The following is a 13597-nucleotide window of genomic DNA, read 5'->3' on the forward strand; positions in this document are numbered from 1 at the left end:
AGGTTTTAGTCCTGATGGACCGCAGCCTCCTGCCTGAGGGGAGGGGTTCAGAAAGTTTATGTCCAGGGTGGGAGGGGTCAGCCAAGATCTTGGTTGCACGCCTTAAAGTCCTAGAGGTGTACAGATCCTGGAGAGATGGCAGGTTACATCCGATCACCTTCTCAGCAGAGCGGATGATGCGCTGCAGCCTGCTCTTGTCCCGAGCGGTGGCTGCAGGGTACCAGATGGTGATAGAGGAGGAGAGGATGGACTCTATGATGGCCGTGTAGAAGTGCACCATCATAGTCTTTGGCAGGTTGAACTTCTTCAGCTGCCTCAGGAAGTACGGTACATTCTCTGCTGTGCCTTCTTGGTTATGGAGGTGGTGTTCATCTCCCACTTCAGGTCCTGGGAGATGATGGATCCCAAAAAGCAGAAAGACTCCATGGTGAGCACTGTGGAGTCAGAGAGCTTGATGGGAGCAGGGGGGGCTGTGTTCCTCCTGAAGTCCACCACCATCTCCACTGTCTTCAGGGCGTTGAGCTCCAGGTTGTTCCTGCTGCACCAGGTCACCAAGTTGTCTACCTCCAGTCTGTAAGCAGACTCATCCCCATCAGAGATGAGTCCAATGAGGGTGGTGTCATCTGCAAACTTCAGGAGTTTGGTGGACTGGTGCCTGGAGGTGCAGCTGTTGGTGTACAGAGAAAACAGCAGTGGGGAAAGAACACAGCCTTGGGGGGAGCCAGTGCTGATGGTCCTGGTCTCGGAGACTTGCTTCCCCAGCTTCACATGCTGCTTCCTGTCAGACGGAAAGTCTGTGATCCATCTGCAGGTGGAGGCAGGCACACCTAACTGGAGGAGATTGTCCTGGAGCAGGGCAGGTATGACTGTATTAAAAACAGAACCGAAATCCACAAACAGGATCCTGGCGTAGGTTCCTGCTGAGTCCAGGTGCTGCAGAATGAAGTGGAGAGCCAGGTTGATGGCGTCATCTACAGACCTTTTGGCTCTGTAGGCGAACTGCAGGGGGTCCAGAAGAGGGTCTGTGATGGCTTTTAGGTGGGTGGGGAAGCACAAGGCGCTCAAAAGACTTCATCACCACAGAGGTCAGAGCGACAGGTCTGTAATCATGAAGTCCAATGGGTCTTGGCTTCTTCGGAACAGGGATGATGGTGGAGGTCTTGAAACAGGCTGGAACGTGGCATGTCTCCTGTGATTCATTAAAGATGTCAGTGAAGACTGGAGACAGTTGATCAGCACAGTGTTTCAAGGTGGAGGGGGAGACAGAGTCAGGTCCTGCTGCTTTGCGGGGCTTCTGCCTCTTGCCTATTAACGTCTCTCTCCTGAGCTGGGTCTCTGGGCTGGGGGGCTCTGGAGTGTTACTGTGGGGGGCTCTGAGCCCCTGCTGGGGTGTGGGGTATGGGGCCGGTGTGAAGAGGTGGGCTGGAGGTGTGAGGTGGGGGGATGGGGTCGTCAGCTGGCCATTGCTTTTCAAAGCGACAGTAGAACTCGTTCAACTGGTTTGCCTGGCGCAGGTCATTGGTGGAGTTGGGGGACAATGGCTTGTAATTGGTTACTTTTTGCAAGCCTTTCCAGACAGAAGCGGTGTCGTGAGCAGAGAACTGTTGTTGGAGTGTCTCTGCGTACTGCCATTTAGTAGCTCTCACTGCTTTGCCAAACTCAAGCTTAGCTGCCCTGAAACTGTCTCTGTCCCCCACTTCTGAACGCCTATTCTAGCTGGAAACAACAGATTTGTAATAGAATATCTACACAGGGGTAGAGAGAAACATTTCCAGCCACCATCACTCCTGTGTTCTAATGCTACATTGTGTTGAAAGGCTAACTGATGGTTAGAAAACCCTTGTACAGTTATGTTAGCACATGAATAAAAGTGTGAGTTTTCATGGAAAACATTAAATTGTCTGGGTGACCCCAAACTTTTGAATGGTTGTGTATATAGAGAAGTTTGAATCTAATTAACCAAAAACTAAACTTCCTCGCCACATGTGTAGATTTTTCAAGTTTCTCCTATATTTTGTTGTATAAAGTAACCATTTATACTTTGTACTTATGGTTAGTATACAGAGGGAAACTGAGAATGGAAATAATTAGGGAAACCCATAGGCAGTTATTCTAATTATGTAATAACAAAACTTTCATTTTCTTCACCAGTCAGTTGATCTTCTTTTCTTTGAGGTATCAGAAAATGAGTGATAGTCAGTAGCTAATTTAAATGATATTAGTTATCTTTCACACTTAGTGCCAAACATTTACTGGGTTTAACTTCTCAAATGTAATGATTTGATGCTTCCCTTAAACTGAATATCTTTGAATTTTGCACAGTTTACTTAATAAAAGAAGCTATTAAAATAGATCACATTTGATATAGAGAAATTTTAACAGGCAAGTTTTACTATTTTCTGCAAAATGATTAATCAGGAACACATTCAGCACATTAGTCAATAGTGAAAATAATCATTACTTGTGAGCCGAATAAGAATACTAACTGAAGTGATGAAAATAACGTCCCTCATTTCATTTTGTATGTTACATATTTCTAAATATGTTTAACTTGAATTAAGTTACCACTACTGGGGCATCAGTGGGATTTTCAGGCTGTTTAAATGGCAGGATGTTGAGCAGATTTCGTGGAGCTTTTATAAGGGCTTTTTCGAAGCAGACAGAGAACACAGTGCCCCATATTATTTGTGCTGTTCACTAAAATATAGATTTCCTCCGAATGATGTGTATATATTATTTATTTATTCCCTTTTGAAAACTGTGGGAATGCAGCTCAAGGTAAAGACTGAGGGGAGCTGCAAGAGTAGTGCATTCATGTGCAATCATACTGGCTGGAAATAGGCAGTTTGTGAAATAACTTGTGAGAGTATTATTCTCTGAGTATGAGTGATTATTTAGTAAAATAAATCTTTCATTCAGTTTCTAAACATGGTGCTTTACTTCTTGGAGTACAAGTTATTGGCCATCACAAAGCACATTTTCAGATTGCGTGAGTGTTCTATAGCAAAGGTTTACAGTGACGTTAAAACAATAATCCAAAGTTTAGTTGCTGATGGTTTTTTTTAGTAAATTTGGAAGCAATTTTTATATTACTATCTCTTTGTTTGAAGGCATTTAACAAAAATGCTTGAAACATTGTTGAAAAGAACATACTGCCACCATTAAAGAGCATTTAAAAGGCTTTATTTGAGAAAAGTCAGACATGTCACAAAACACAGCTGATTCAATAACAAAGGCAGTGTAACATTTAGTTTCAACAGCATGAAAATAACTACATGTGGATGTGATTGTTGATCTGCAGGCTGGAGTAGCTGTGAGTTGATTGTACTTTTTGAAAACAGGTCTACAGGAAGATTAGTAAGAAAAGACTCAATGCAATTTTTGGGTTGAGTGTAGGAAGTGTGGGTGAGGTGGATGAATCACTGAGAGCCGACTGAGGCGCCGTGCGGTCCACGACATCATTAGGCTTGTTGGCAAGAGTGAAAACTGCAAGATTTCTCCAGATCTGTTGGGAAGAGAAAAGAAATAGATTTGTGAATTCAGGGCACAAGTTTGAGTACAATGTTTGTGCTCATTGTTCACATGCTGAATTGTATTTGATTTGAGCAACGGTCACCTGAAGTCGTTTGACTGCATTCTCTGAGCCCGGTCATGACAGTGGTGTACTCTGATCCCAAAAACTGCTCGTAGGATTTTCCAGCTGCAACCTCCTGCAGACATTGAGTGGAGTCCTTGAAGAGGAGGTTCTTTCCTTGCTCGGACTGGAACAGTTTAAATGTTGGATCGTTGCTACTGGCTCCAAACTTGGCCTGTAAAGGAGGAATAACATTAAGATTAAAAATGTCAGATTTTCTGTAGTGGCATTTACGATCCATCATATCAGCAAAAGTAATCAATAGCTTTTACTTTGCTCATTTAAAAAAATGTGCAAAAATTGGCAATTTTAGCTTTTGACCCTGAATTTTATATCTGAGTTTGACAACCTGTATGTGATACCCTGCTGTATGCCCATAGTGTGCAGTTTTTTAGAGCCAGATTATCATTATCCTGTGCGGTTAAGAAGAGAAAACTAACTTTTGCACTAGAGATGAGGAGCTAAAGTGATAAAAAGTAAATTGCAAATATTCAACAAAACTAATCTGCAGAAACACTATGATTCTTCTAAAAATGTGATCACAAGATGACATGAGGACTGAATTCTTTGATTGTTAAAATTTGTTGATGCATTTTCGGCTGACTAATTCATATCTCTAGTGTGGAAGACGAATAAAACGCCAACTACCCAAAAAGGCAAAGAGGCTGCTCTGAGGCTCCACATGGATCCTTAATCAGTTTTCAGATCAGCCAGTTGGTGGTAATTTGATTAACAGCTTGTTTGTTTGCGAATGAGTGCCACAAACTCAGAATCAATGGGCCAGTGATTAAATTAGGTAAATGGATTAGTTAACTGTCAGACAATGAAGTGGCAACTATTTCCAGGTTTACAAACAAAAAAGGAAGATCTAAGATATTGCATTTCAGCACTTGAGTGTCAGTTTGATCAAACAGCTATGCATATATTCTCCTAAAATGCTGATAAGGTGTGGTAGTAACCTCCTTCTCCAAAATGTAGAGCCACTCCTGTATCCAAAACGTAGAACTGATCTCAAAGTTTGCCACTGACCTGCTGTTCCTGGAGGACGCGGATCACGTCGCTTCGGCTCTCTGGGCGAGTCACCACAGCGTGTGCAGGCACCTCAGACAAGAAACAAGATTTGTATTCACTGATTTCCACTGGCGCCTTCCCAGGGCAGATGAGCTGGTAGTCACTGGAGTTCACGTTGCTAGCCCATGCTGGGCCTTTACCTGCAGCAAAAACAAGGTGAGATAGAGTTTAGATGAATGTTTAAGGTAATTTAAAACAGTAGCGCAGTGGTGTGAAGACAGGTCAGCGTCGGCCTCTTACCATCACTGTTTTCTGCAACGATTGTGTGTTTAATGAAGGCAACATCACCAGCATTTTCAACCAGGCATCTATAATGACATGAAAAACATATTAAAGACAATTTTGAAGGTTCTCTGAAGGAGGAGTAGTTAATATTATCTTTTAAAAATGTGCTTTGTTGCAAAATGTGAGATTAAAAATGTCAATAACACTGTCATGTCCGTGTCTTGTAACTGGAGCAGGAATCTGAGGCAGCTAGCTTACACTATAGAAACAAGCAACAACATAAGTTATATTATGCTGAATCAATTACTGACCAAGACAGCAACATTAAAAGGAGAAAGTCAAAATATCACATTAAAACTGTGCATCACTCAGTTTCCCAATTCAACACATTTTCTCATGTATTCAATGTAGGCTCTATACACCTATGCAAATATACTATGAACTTTGCATATCTTCAACCTGTTAAACTCTATTATTGCTATTACCATATATACATATAAACCCTGATGGCAGAAACGTCGTCCCAGATCTATAAGAGAAGTATTATCACAGATTCAGAAGTGCACATGTGCCTAACTAAAGTCTACAATCAACTAAAGTTTGAAAACAAAAGGTTTTTGGTAACACTAGATCATAATTCTGCAATATGACAAATCTTATCTCTGAGGCAGACACTGCAGCCTCTGACTGATAGTGGCAAACCAGTTTAAGAAAACACTCATTAGCGCATGTAAAGCTTAGTACTAATGCTACTACTACTATATAAGAATAACCCTGAACAATAGTAATACTCATAATACAGGAATATATTCTTTTCTTATTCTCTTGTTGTCCTCATTTACAAGCAGCAAAAAATATTGTTTCCTTGTCTGAAGAAAATCCCAAGATTCTGCAAAAAATCCTCCAAATTTCTGAAAATTTGCAAAACCTTCTGGAAGAAAATTCCAATAATTCATTAAAAGTTTTACTTTAAAAAAAATCCACCAAATTTGGCAAGAAAATTCTTGTAAATATTTTCAAAAAATTAGTGAACATCTTCCAAAAAAAATCCAAAAAATATCTAAAGTGATTACATATCATTAAAACTTCTATTTGCTTTACAAACATTCACAAAAATGTGTTTGTGAATGTTCTTAAGAAATATTTTTAACATTTCTTTTTTTCCACCAAAAAATGTTCAAAGATTTCCCAAAAATTTTGAAAATGTGGACATCACAAGTTTCACTGTGAAAAATACATATTTTTCTCCACATTTTCAAACTAAAACGGGTCAATTTTGACCCGCAGAACAACATGAGGGTTAAACTATTTCTTGGGAAACACATTTTTATGTATATGCAAATTAAAAGTGATACAACATATGGATTAGTCAGCTTTACTGAGCTATGGGCCAGTGGTTTTCGGTTATTAACTACTTACCTACCGTCTTAAATTTAACACTTAGCGCAAAAAGAATTTTTAAAATGCCCGATTTTTCCTTTGTGTGTCAGCTTTAATGCAGAGACACTTCTGCCTCTCACTGTACCTGAAGGCTCCAGCGTAGCCGTAGTACTGCTCATCAGTGCTGGCTTTGCACTTGGACTCATCTCCTACAGCTTTACCACTACCGGCACACTGTTTGCAGAACGGAGAGTCGGCGTCAGCTCCGGGGGCACAACCACTGCTGAAGAACTTAGCTGAGGAGAAGAAGAGACGCAGTCAGAGGCTGAAAAAGAGTGACACCTTCTCTTAAGAATAACAATTATCTAGTTTTCTGCTGAGAACACCAAAATGCTACATGATTTGGTTGAAGGTTAGGGAAATATTACAGTTTTGGTTGAACACATATCAGCACTGTATTTTCCTTTCGTGGCATATTTGTAATTTCAGTCTCAAGAAGTCACTTACTGAAGTCACAGTCTTTTTGCTGTTTATAGATGAGACCCATGGGGACGTTCCAGCCAGCTGTTCTGCCGATGCCCGTGTGGCAGGACCTCTTGTCCTTCAGGCCTTCCCAGGTCAACCCTGAGCTCTTCTTTACCACAGCGACAGCATAGTAAGAGGAAGCTGTGCCTGAGGGTGGCAGCACAAGACACAATGGATCAGAAAACCACCAGATAGTCAGTAATGCTAGCTCATTTGATTTAATTCAGATTAGAGTTTGGTCACCTAGTCTTTTCATTATAAAAGGCTAGAAAAGGCTTTATTTTATTGCTGATTAATTTACAAATAAGGATTATTTGGAAATAAAGCATACAAAGTATACTAACATGCAGTTATCTGGTATTTTTACTATTCTAATATAGTCGACACGGGTTGTATTTTTTCTTTCATGGCCACTGAGGCCGCATTACAGATAAATCTTGCACTTGTTATGCCTTTTTCAATGGTTCTAGCTGAGTGAAAATATTGCTATTTTGTTCTTTACGTTAGTGCTATCAGTTTTGTAATTTTCTACAACATTAAGACTAGAAAACAAGGGTGAATTTCCTACCTTCAGAAGAGCTGCACTTGTCTGCGGAGAGAGACAAAGATGCACGTATTAATCATGTAGAGTAGGTTAAAGTAAACAGGATTATATGTGATGCTTCCTGTGCTATCATACTTTCGTCATACTGCTCCACCATGACAGGAACCAGACCACACTTCCCAGCTGTGTACACCTGTCCTCCATCCACTGCCATTGCGTCGGCCTCTTTGCGCTACAGGACCATTTAAACAGCAGATAATTAGCCACAAAAGGGAGCAAAAAGAAAAAAAAAGACATCTCTAGATTTCCATCAGATTTTACCATAATCTTTTTCAGGCACTCTTCAACCGTCGGGGCATTCTGGCATTCGATGGCGGCGTTTCCTTGATCGTCCACACTGTTGATGCTCCACGTGTCACACTTGGCGGTCTCGGCGTGGCTCACAGCGCACCACTTAATGGCAGTGGATGCGGTGCCTGGCATCTGCTCTGGAGAACGAAATAAAACACGATCAGAAACATGCAGGATGAGGTCTTTTAACTGAACACGCTTTTCTGCAGTGTTTCATATTCAACTGTGTGCTTTCCTTGCTTGTTTTTTCAGTACCTTTCTTAAGGGAGCGGACGATGCTCATGTATTCAGCACCCAGATACAGGAAGGAGTCTGTGTTTGGGGGCAGCTGCACCAGCTTCTCTGTTGAATCCTTGAACATGAGGTTTTTGGATCCGTAGCCTTCAGAGGAGAAGAGGTTAAAGCCCTGCAAAGACACCAAGTGAGTTAAGTCATTATGAAAGCACCAAGCACAGTGTGAGGCAACCGAAATACAAGCTACATGTCGAAAATCCTTTTCTTAGTTGTTATACAAGCATAGTGTCTCGACTCTGCTACTTATTCTTCTTTAGGCTGAATAAGTCACTTTAAATAATATCGATATAAATAACTAGAAGAATTTTACCTGTACTCCGCTGAGGCTTGTCCAGATGAATTCAGCCAGCTGTGCGTCCTTGCGGGTGACAACAGCATGAGCTGGCACTCTGGCCAGGTGGCAGGTCTTATAGCTGTCGACAGATGCTCTGGTGTTGTCCTTGCACAACAGCTCGTAGTTGGGCTTTTCAGAATCTGGATGTGCACAGCAGAAAGTTTACATCTTTTTTAAGTTCCAAATGCATTTCTTCTTACTACCAGAATTTGTTAAAGTTTATGATTTGGCAAAGGAGTATAATATTGATATAACCAAGACTGGGAATCTTAAAGTCCGTCTCCAGACACTGATTAAACCAATAAAAACTCTAAAATGATGAAGTGGATCATACATTGTACAATGTTAAAACATGTAATGCATTTGTTTGAATAATAAAAATGGGAGCTGGTTTCTCTCTAACACTCTTTTCTCTCTGTCTGTAATGATGTTACTTTGTAAATAATGAGGAGCTACATGTCATTCAGTTTTTGTCATAAAGATGTGATAGTTCCTCCTAAAAGTCTCTAGATTGTTGCTACAAACAAGTATAAAAATATGTCAAATTTGGGTAGCGGAAAAAAAGGAGAACTACAGCGCAAAATTGCATATTTGACATGACAGTTAACCAAGCTGAGAGTACATTGTTTTCAGATTTAGAGCAACTGATCAGCTTATGTGTCTCAATACTTCATAACATATTCTAATCATTTAATGGCATCATACTGACCAGGTACAGTGAGATGCTTCACAAAGGCCACTTCTCCAGCTTCGTCTGCCAGACACCTATCAAACAGAAGGATACAGGGTTCCATCAACCTTATAGGCTAAGAACATCAAATAGTGTAAAAACACCACAGAATGGCAGACTGGAGGGACAGATACACTAAATAATAGAGATTAATAACTGATACTGACTGGAAAGCTCCGGCGTAATCATAGTAAGGCTCCTCGTGGGACCTTTTGCAGCCTCCCTTGCACAACTGACACAGCTTAGAGCCAGGTGTTGCCCCTGGGGCACAGCTGGACTGGAAGAAATCGCCCACGGCTGCAAAACAAAAAGCAAACAAGTCAAGATTTTAGAAATGCTGAGGCTGCAATTGTCAGTCATCATGACAGTTTTGATCTGTGTTTATTATTCAGAATTTTTACATTTTATTCAGTTTTTCCAAAAAAACAAAAAACTGAATTATATATACCGGTATATATATATATATATATATATATATATATATATATATATATATGTATATATATATATATATATGTGTGTGTGTGTGTGTGTGTGTGTGTGTGTGTGTGTGTGTGTGTGTGTGTGTGTGGTAATGCAAGTTCATCAACAGTGGAAAACGTGTATTAAGATGTGTTTTCGAAACAATGGTAATCATATAGAGCAGCACATTATATAAATAAAAGCGGTTGTCCAACATAAAATGTTAATTTTCCTATGTAAGGAAACCTATTCAAAACAACATTAAGATGATAGGGGGAATTTTATATTAAGCTATGTGTGGATTCGACAAATTCAAATATTTAAATAAGCTGAGAATAAAAATGCTGAGTGAGCCAAGAAAACAGGAATTGAGCTGACTTCAAATAAACATCACGTTGTTCTGTGAAGGGCTGTGGGTCTCGGCCGGGTGCTTTAACTTTCTCTCAGTCCCTGTAAGCCACAGTTTGGTGGTTTCACACCTCACCTATGCATAGATTAAACAAATAATTTCCTTGAGTTGAGGATGACCAGCCTCTTTTCTAACTCAAGAAACCAAAAAGGGGATCAAATGTCACCATCAGAATGTCGCACTGCCCATTTCACTCCCCCTGAAGTGTCTAAAACATGTAATTTCTCATAAAAAGCTGAGGGCCTGACCTCAGTATCTTCAGTGTCAGTTACAGCTCTGATCATAAGTACAATGAAACATATGAGCTTTTCTCTGAGGATAGCATAGAAACAGGCCGCTCACCCTCCTCCAGAGGTTTGTCTTCGATGCCTTTCCACTCAATTATATTCATGGACAACAGAGTTCCAATGGGAATGTTCCAGCCTGCGGATTTGCCCAGACCAGTGTGGCACGATTTCTTCCCAGCGAGATCTCTGATGCCAAATCCGCTGCCCTTCTTCACCACAGCGACAGCATAGTAGCAGGTGTCAGAAGCTAGATGCATGCAAAAAAAGATTTTTTCAATAGTTAAAGCATGTTGTTCATTATTTAGAATGACACCCATTATTCTGCTTGTGCCTGTTACATCAGTAAAGACCACATACAGGGGCCGTAGTCCTCAGCAATGATTGGGTGCAGGTCGTAGTTGTTCAGTCCAGCAGTGAAAATGTCGCCTCCATCCAAAGTAATGGCATCTGCATCACCAGCCTGAAAGAAAGTACATGTTATCATCAAGCAGCAGCAGCAGCTTGTTTATTGGCGCTAATATTAGTGCACAGTCTTTTCATATGTATTTTGCTGGTAACGGTTATGTACACTTTATTGACTCTGTTGGATTAAAGCTAGACATGAGGGCTCCTTAATTAATTTCTGAGATGAAATTTCAAAAAAATTGGCAACAGTATTAAAAGGAGCTTGACCACTGGTCATAAATGAATGCATGGCTATTATATATTGCAAAATGAATAATTTTACTGCTCATGCTTTGATTATTTTTCTGTCAGTGATGGTAGAAAGTAATCCAATACATTTACTCAAATACTGCATGCTTGGAAGGGAGCGGTGCTACAGTACTTCTCTTTTATCCTTATCAAATTTTATTTTTTTCCCAATTTTCACTGAGTAGAAGAAGAAGAAGAATGTCTTTATTGTCATTATACAGAGTACAACGAAATTGCTATCACATACTGATGGGGGAAGCTGTCATGCAAAGCGCTAACCACGGCTCATTATCATTAGGAGCAGTTTGGGTTTGGTGTTTTGCTCAGGAGACCTCGACATGAGCTGTCCAGGTCAAGGATCGAACCCACGACCCTCCGGTTGCAAGACGGCCACTCTACCCATTTTAGGCGTGATGTTTTTTCTGCTTTTACTTTGAAAAATAAAATTCTAAATCCAGATAAAACTTGTAATGATTTATGCATTGTGGTATTAATATCTCTACAAGGCATTTAAATCCTTTTATCACCACTTCTTTTTTATCATCAGTGCAAAATTTAGATTGCATTTTTGCATTGCAGCACCCACTGATGAGCTTTTTGTAAGGGCAAAAAGATGAGATCAGATATTAAATAATTAGGCTGCACTGTGAAGGAATACCTGTTGATGAATGGGTGTCTGTATAATGTTCATTTTCCTCACCTTAATCGCAATAATGCAGTCGATGGTGTTGTCTTTCTTCACGCAGGAGAATGCGGCAGATGCAGCTGCAAGAGCATTACATTTCTGTAACTCTGCGTCCGACTTGACGCACCATTTCACCTTCTCGGGGCCCGGGGCCGCCAGCACGGTGGCTGTGGATGAGGATGGGTGTCAGTTTAGGTAAAAATGCATCGATCTGTGATTTGAAATAGAGAGAGAGAGCGAGAGAGAGAAAATTTTTTACCGAGGAATCCGAGCAGCGCCGCGCAGAGGAGAGGCTTCATGTCGACTGTGATGAGCTGAGCAGAGCGCCAGGGAGGCTGCTGGTCTTTTATAGCAGACCGGACCGGACCGGGGCTGGAGATAAAATGCCACAGTTTGCTCAGGTTTCCTAATGTTTGCGTGTGCGTGTGCGGGTGCGTGGCTGTGTACTTTTTGCGCTACCTGATACAGAGAGAGCGAGATTGCATGCCCGAAATTTCCACATAATGGAAATGCACAGGCAGCATTTGAAGCTGAACAAATGTTTGCACACTTTGAACTCATGCAGGGATGCAGAAAACAACAACACGTGCAGAGAAATGTGTTTTTGTTGCCCTGTTCTGTGAGGAGAAATGCAGTTAAGTGATTGATCAATGGATCTAAGTCTCCATCAGGTGGGGTCTTAGAGGGCAACACAATCAGCAGCAGAGGGTTTAAAATGCATGTATTGAAGAGTTATGAGCAGATTTCATTGATTTTTTTTCAGGGGACACAAATCAGAGCAGCTTTGTCCACTGTGGATGGAATTCTCTGCTCTCTCAGCTCTCAGCTCAATGTGAAAATACTCTTTTACAAGTTTAAAAACACTATTTTTTAAAGTCTAACTGCAAAATATTCCCTGGAATTGCATCTCTGATTTCTATTTAGCTCTTGATGTTAGAGTTGTAGCTGTTTTATATGGTGTTGGACAGTTTAAAAAGCAGAATTCCTTCTTATTATTTTATAAACTGATCATATATTTTAAAGTTAATTTAGACTCTACAAAATAACAAGTAAGTAGATTTGCCAAATTGCTATAATGGAGTATGTTGTTTACCATGAAATGCCATGAAGTAGAAGCAGACTTACATTGCACCACTGGCAATACTAGAGAAGTTTTTTGGAGATCCCTATCCTAGCCCTCTTTTACCTTTTTCTTACACTATAATTACGTGTTTGGTCAGCTGGGCCTTGTCCTGTAACCACAAGTGGCTGGAAATGGAGGAGTAGAAATCTGTTTTTCTGAAATTAATGATTCAGCCTCTTCAGGCTGAAAGATGATTTAGTTCCTGTTGTCCTAATAGAAATGCAAACCTATGAAATAACACGTACATACTTGGGTTTTACTCAGAAAAGCTGCAGTCTGTGTGACCCACATAAGAGCTGTGTTTACAGAGTCAATATTACCCAACGCAAGAGCTAAGGTTCACATTGATTTGCAAATTGAACCAACAGCACCTCAGTCTTTGTTCTCATTTTCCAAAAAAAATGGATTATTATGTAATATCTTCCACAGTGGCTTTCAGGTTTACTGAGGAACCTTCTGTGAGGCAACTCTGGAAGATCCGAAAAGTGCTTTTGGACGAATGGATGTTTACTGTGGCTCCATCATTTCATCATCCATGTCAGATAAGAGGGAAGATTTGTGTGGCATTAAGAAATGATTAGCTACTTCTGGAGTATAATTTACAGATCACAGATCAAACCTTTTTGTTAAGGAATCTTTTTATTGCCACTGCCCCATCCAAAGCCTAAGTCTGCCAATGATAACTTAAATAGAAGGATGCTGTCAAGCTTTTTCACTGTGTATCACTTTTCTAGCTTTTTTCTGTGCCTTGGTGTTGGTCTACAACTGGAAAATGTCACCGTACTGAAGTAGACAATGGTAGCACGAAGAAAGCTAAACACAATAATTAACAATAAAAATAACAGTGATT

At 40.5% G+C, this 13597-nt stretch overlaps 1 protein-coding gene across 1 annotated transcript; it reads right to left on the reverse strand.

The window, feature by feature from the left end:
- Positions 1 to 3166: 3166 nt before the first annotated feature.
- tfa (transferrin-a) lies at positions 3167 to 12124 on the reverse strand. The gene is made up of 18 exons (XM_022203354.2): positions 12084 to 12124; positions 11884 to 11996; positions 11640 to 11791; positions 10604 to 10706; positions 10302 to 10493; positions 9256 to 9385; positions 9068 to 9123; positions 8335 to 8498; positions 7986 to 8136; positions 7701 to 7867; positions 7515 to 7611; positions 7404 to 7424; positions 6818 to 6982; positions 6456 to 6606; positions 4946 to 5013; positions 4664 to 4845; positions 3617 to 3809; positions 3167 to 3505 (listed from the first exon to the last, which is right to left on the reverse strand). The coding sequence occupies exons 1-18, from the start codon at positions 12107 to 12109 to the stop codon at positions 3462 to 3464; spliced, it is 2175 nt and encodes a 724-aa protein (XP_022059046.1). The 5' UTR covers positions 12110 to 12124; the 3' UTR covers positions 3167 to 3461.
- Positions 12125 to 13597: the final 1473 nt, after the last annotated feature.

This window comes from Acanthochromis polyacanthus, chromosome 9 (assembly GCF_021347895.1).
Source record: "Acanthochromis polyacanthus isolate Apoly-LR-REF ecotype Palm Island chromosome 9, KAUST_Apoly_ChrSc, whole genome shotgun sequence".
Lineage (NCBI taxonomy): Eukaryota > Metazoa > Chordata > Actinopteri > Pomacentridae > Acanthochromis > Acanthochromis polyacanthus.

Excerpts from the sequence above, each read along its gene's own strand:
- tfa (XM_022203354.2), bottom strand. The coding sequence starts at position 12,109 with ATGCAATCTCGCTCTCTCTGTATCAG. Across the intron at positions 11,792-11,883 it reads GGCGCTGCTCGGATTCCTCG|CCACCGTGCTGGCGGCCCCG; the intron begins GTAAAAAATTTT and ends CCTCATCCACAG. Across the intron at positions 7,612-7,700 it reads AGTGCCTGAAAAAGATTATG|CGCAAAGAGGCCGACGCAAT; the intron begins GTAAAATCTGAT and ends ATGGTCCTGTAG.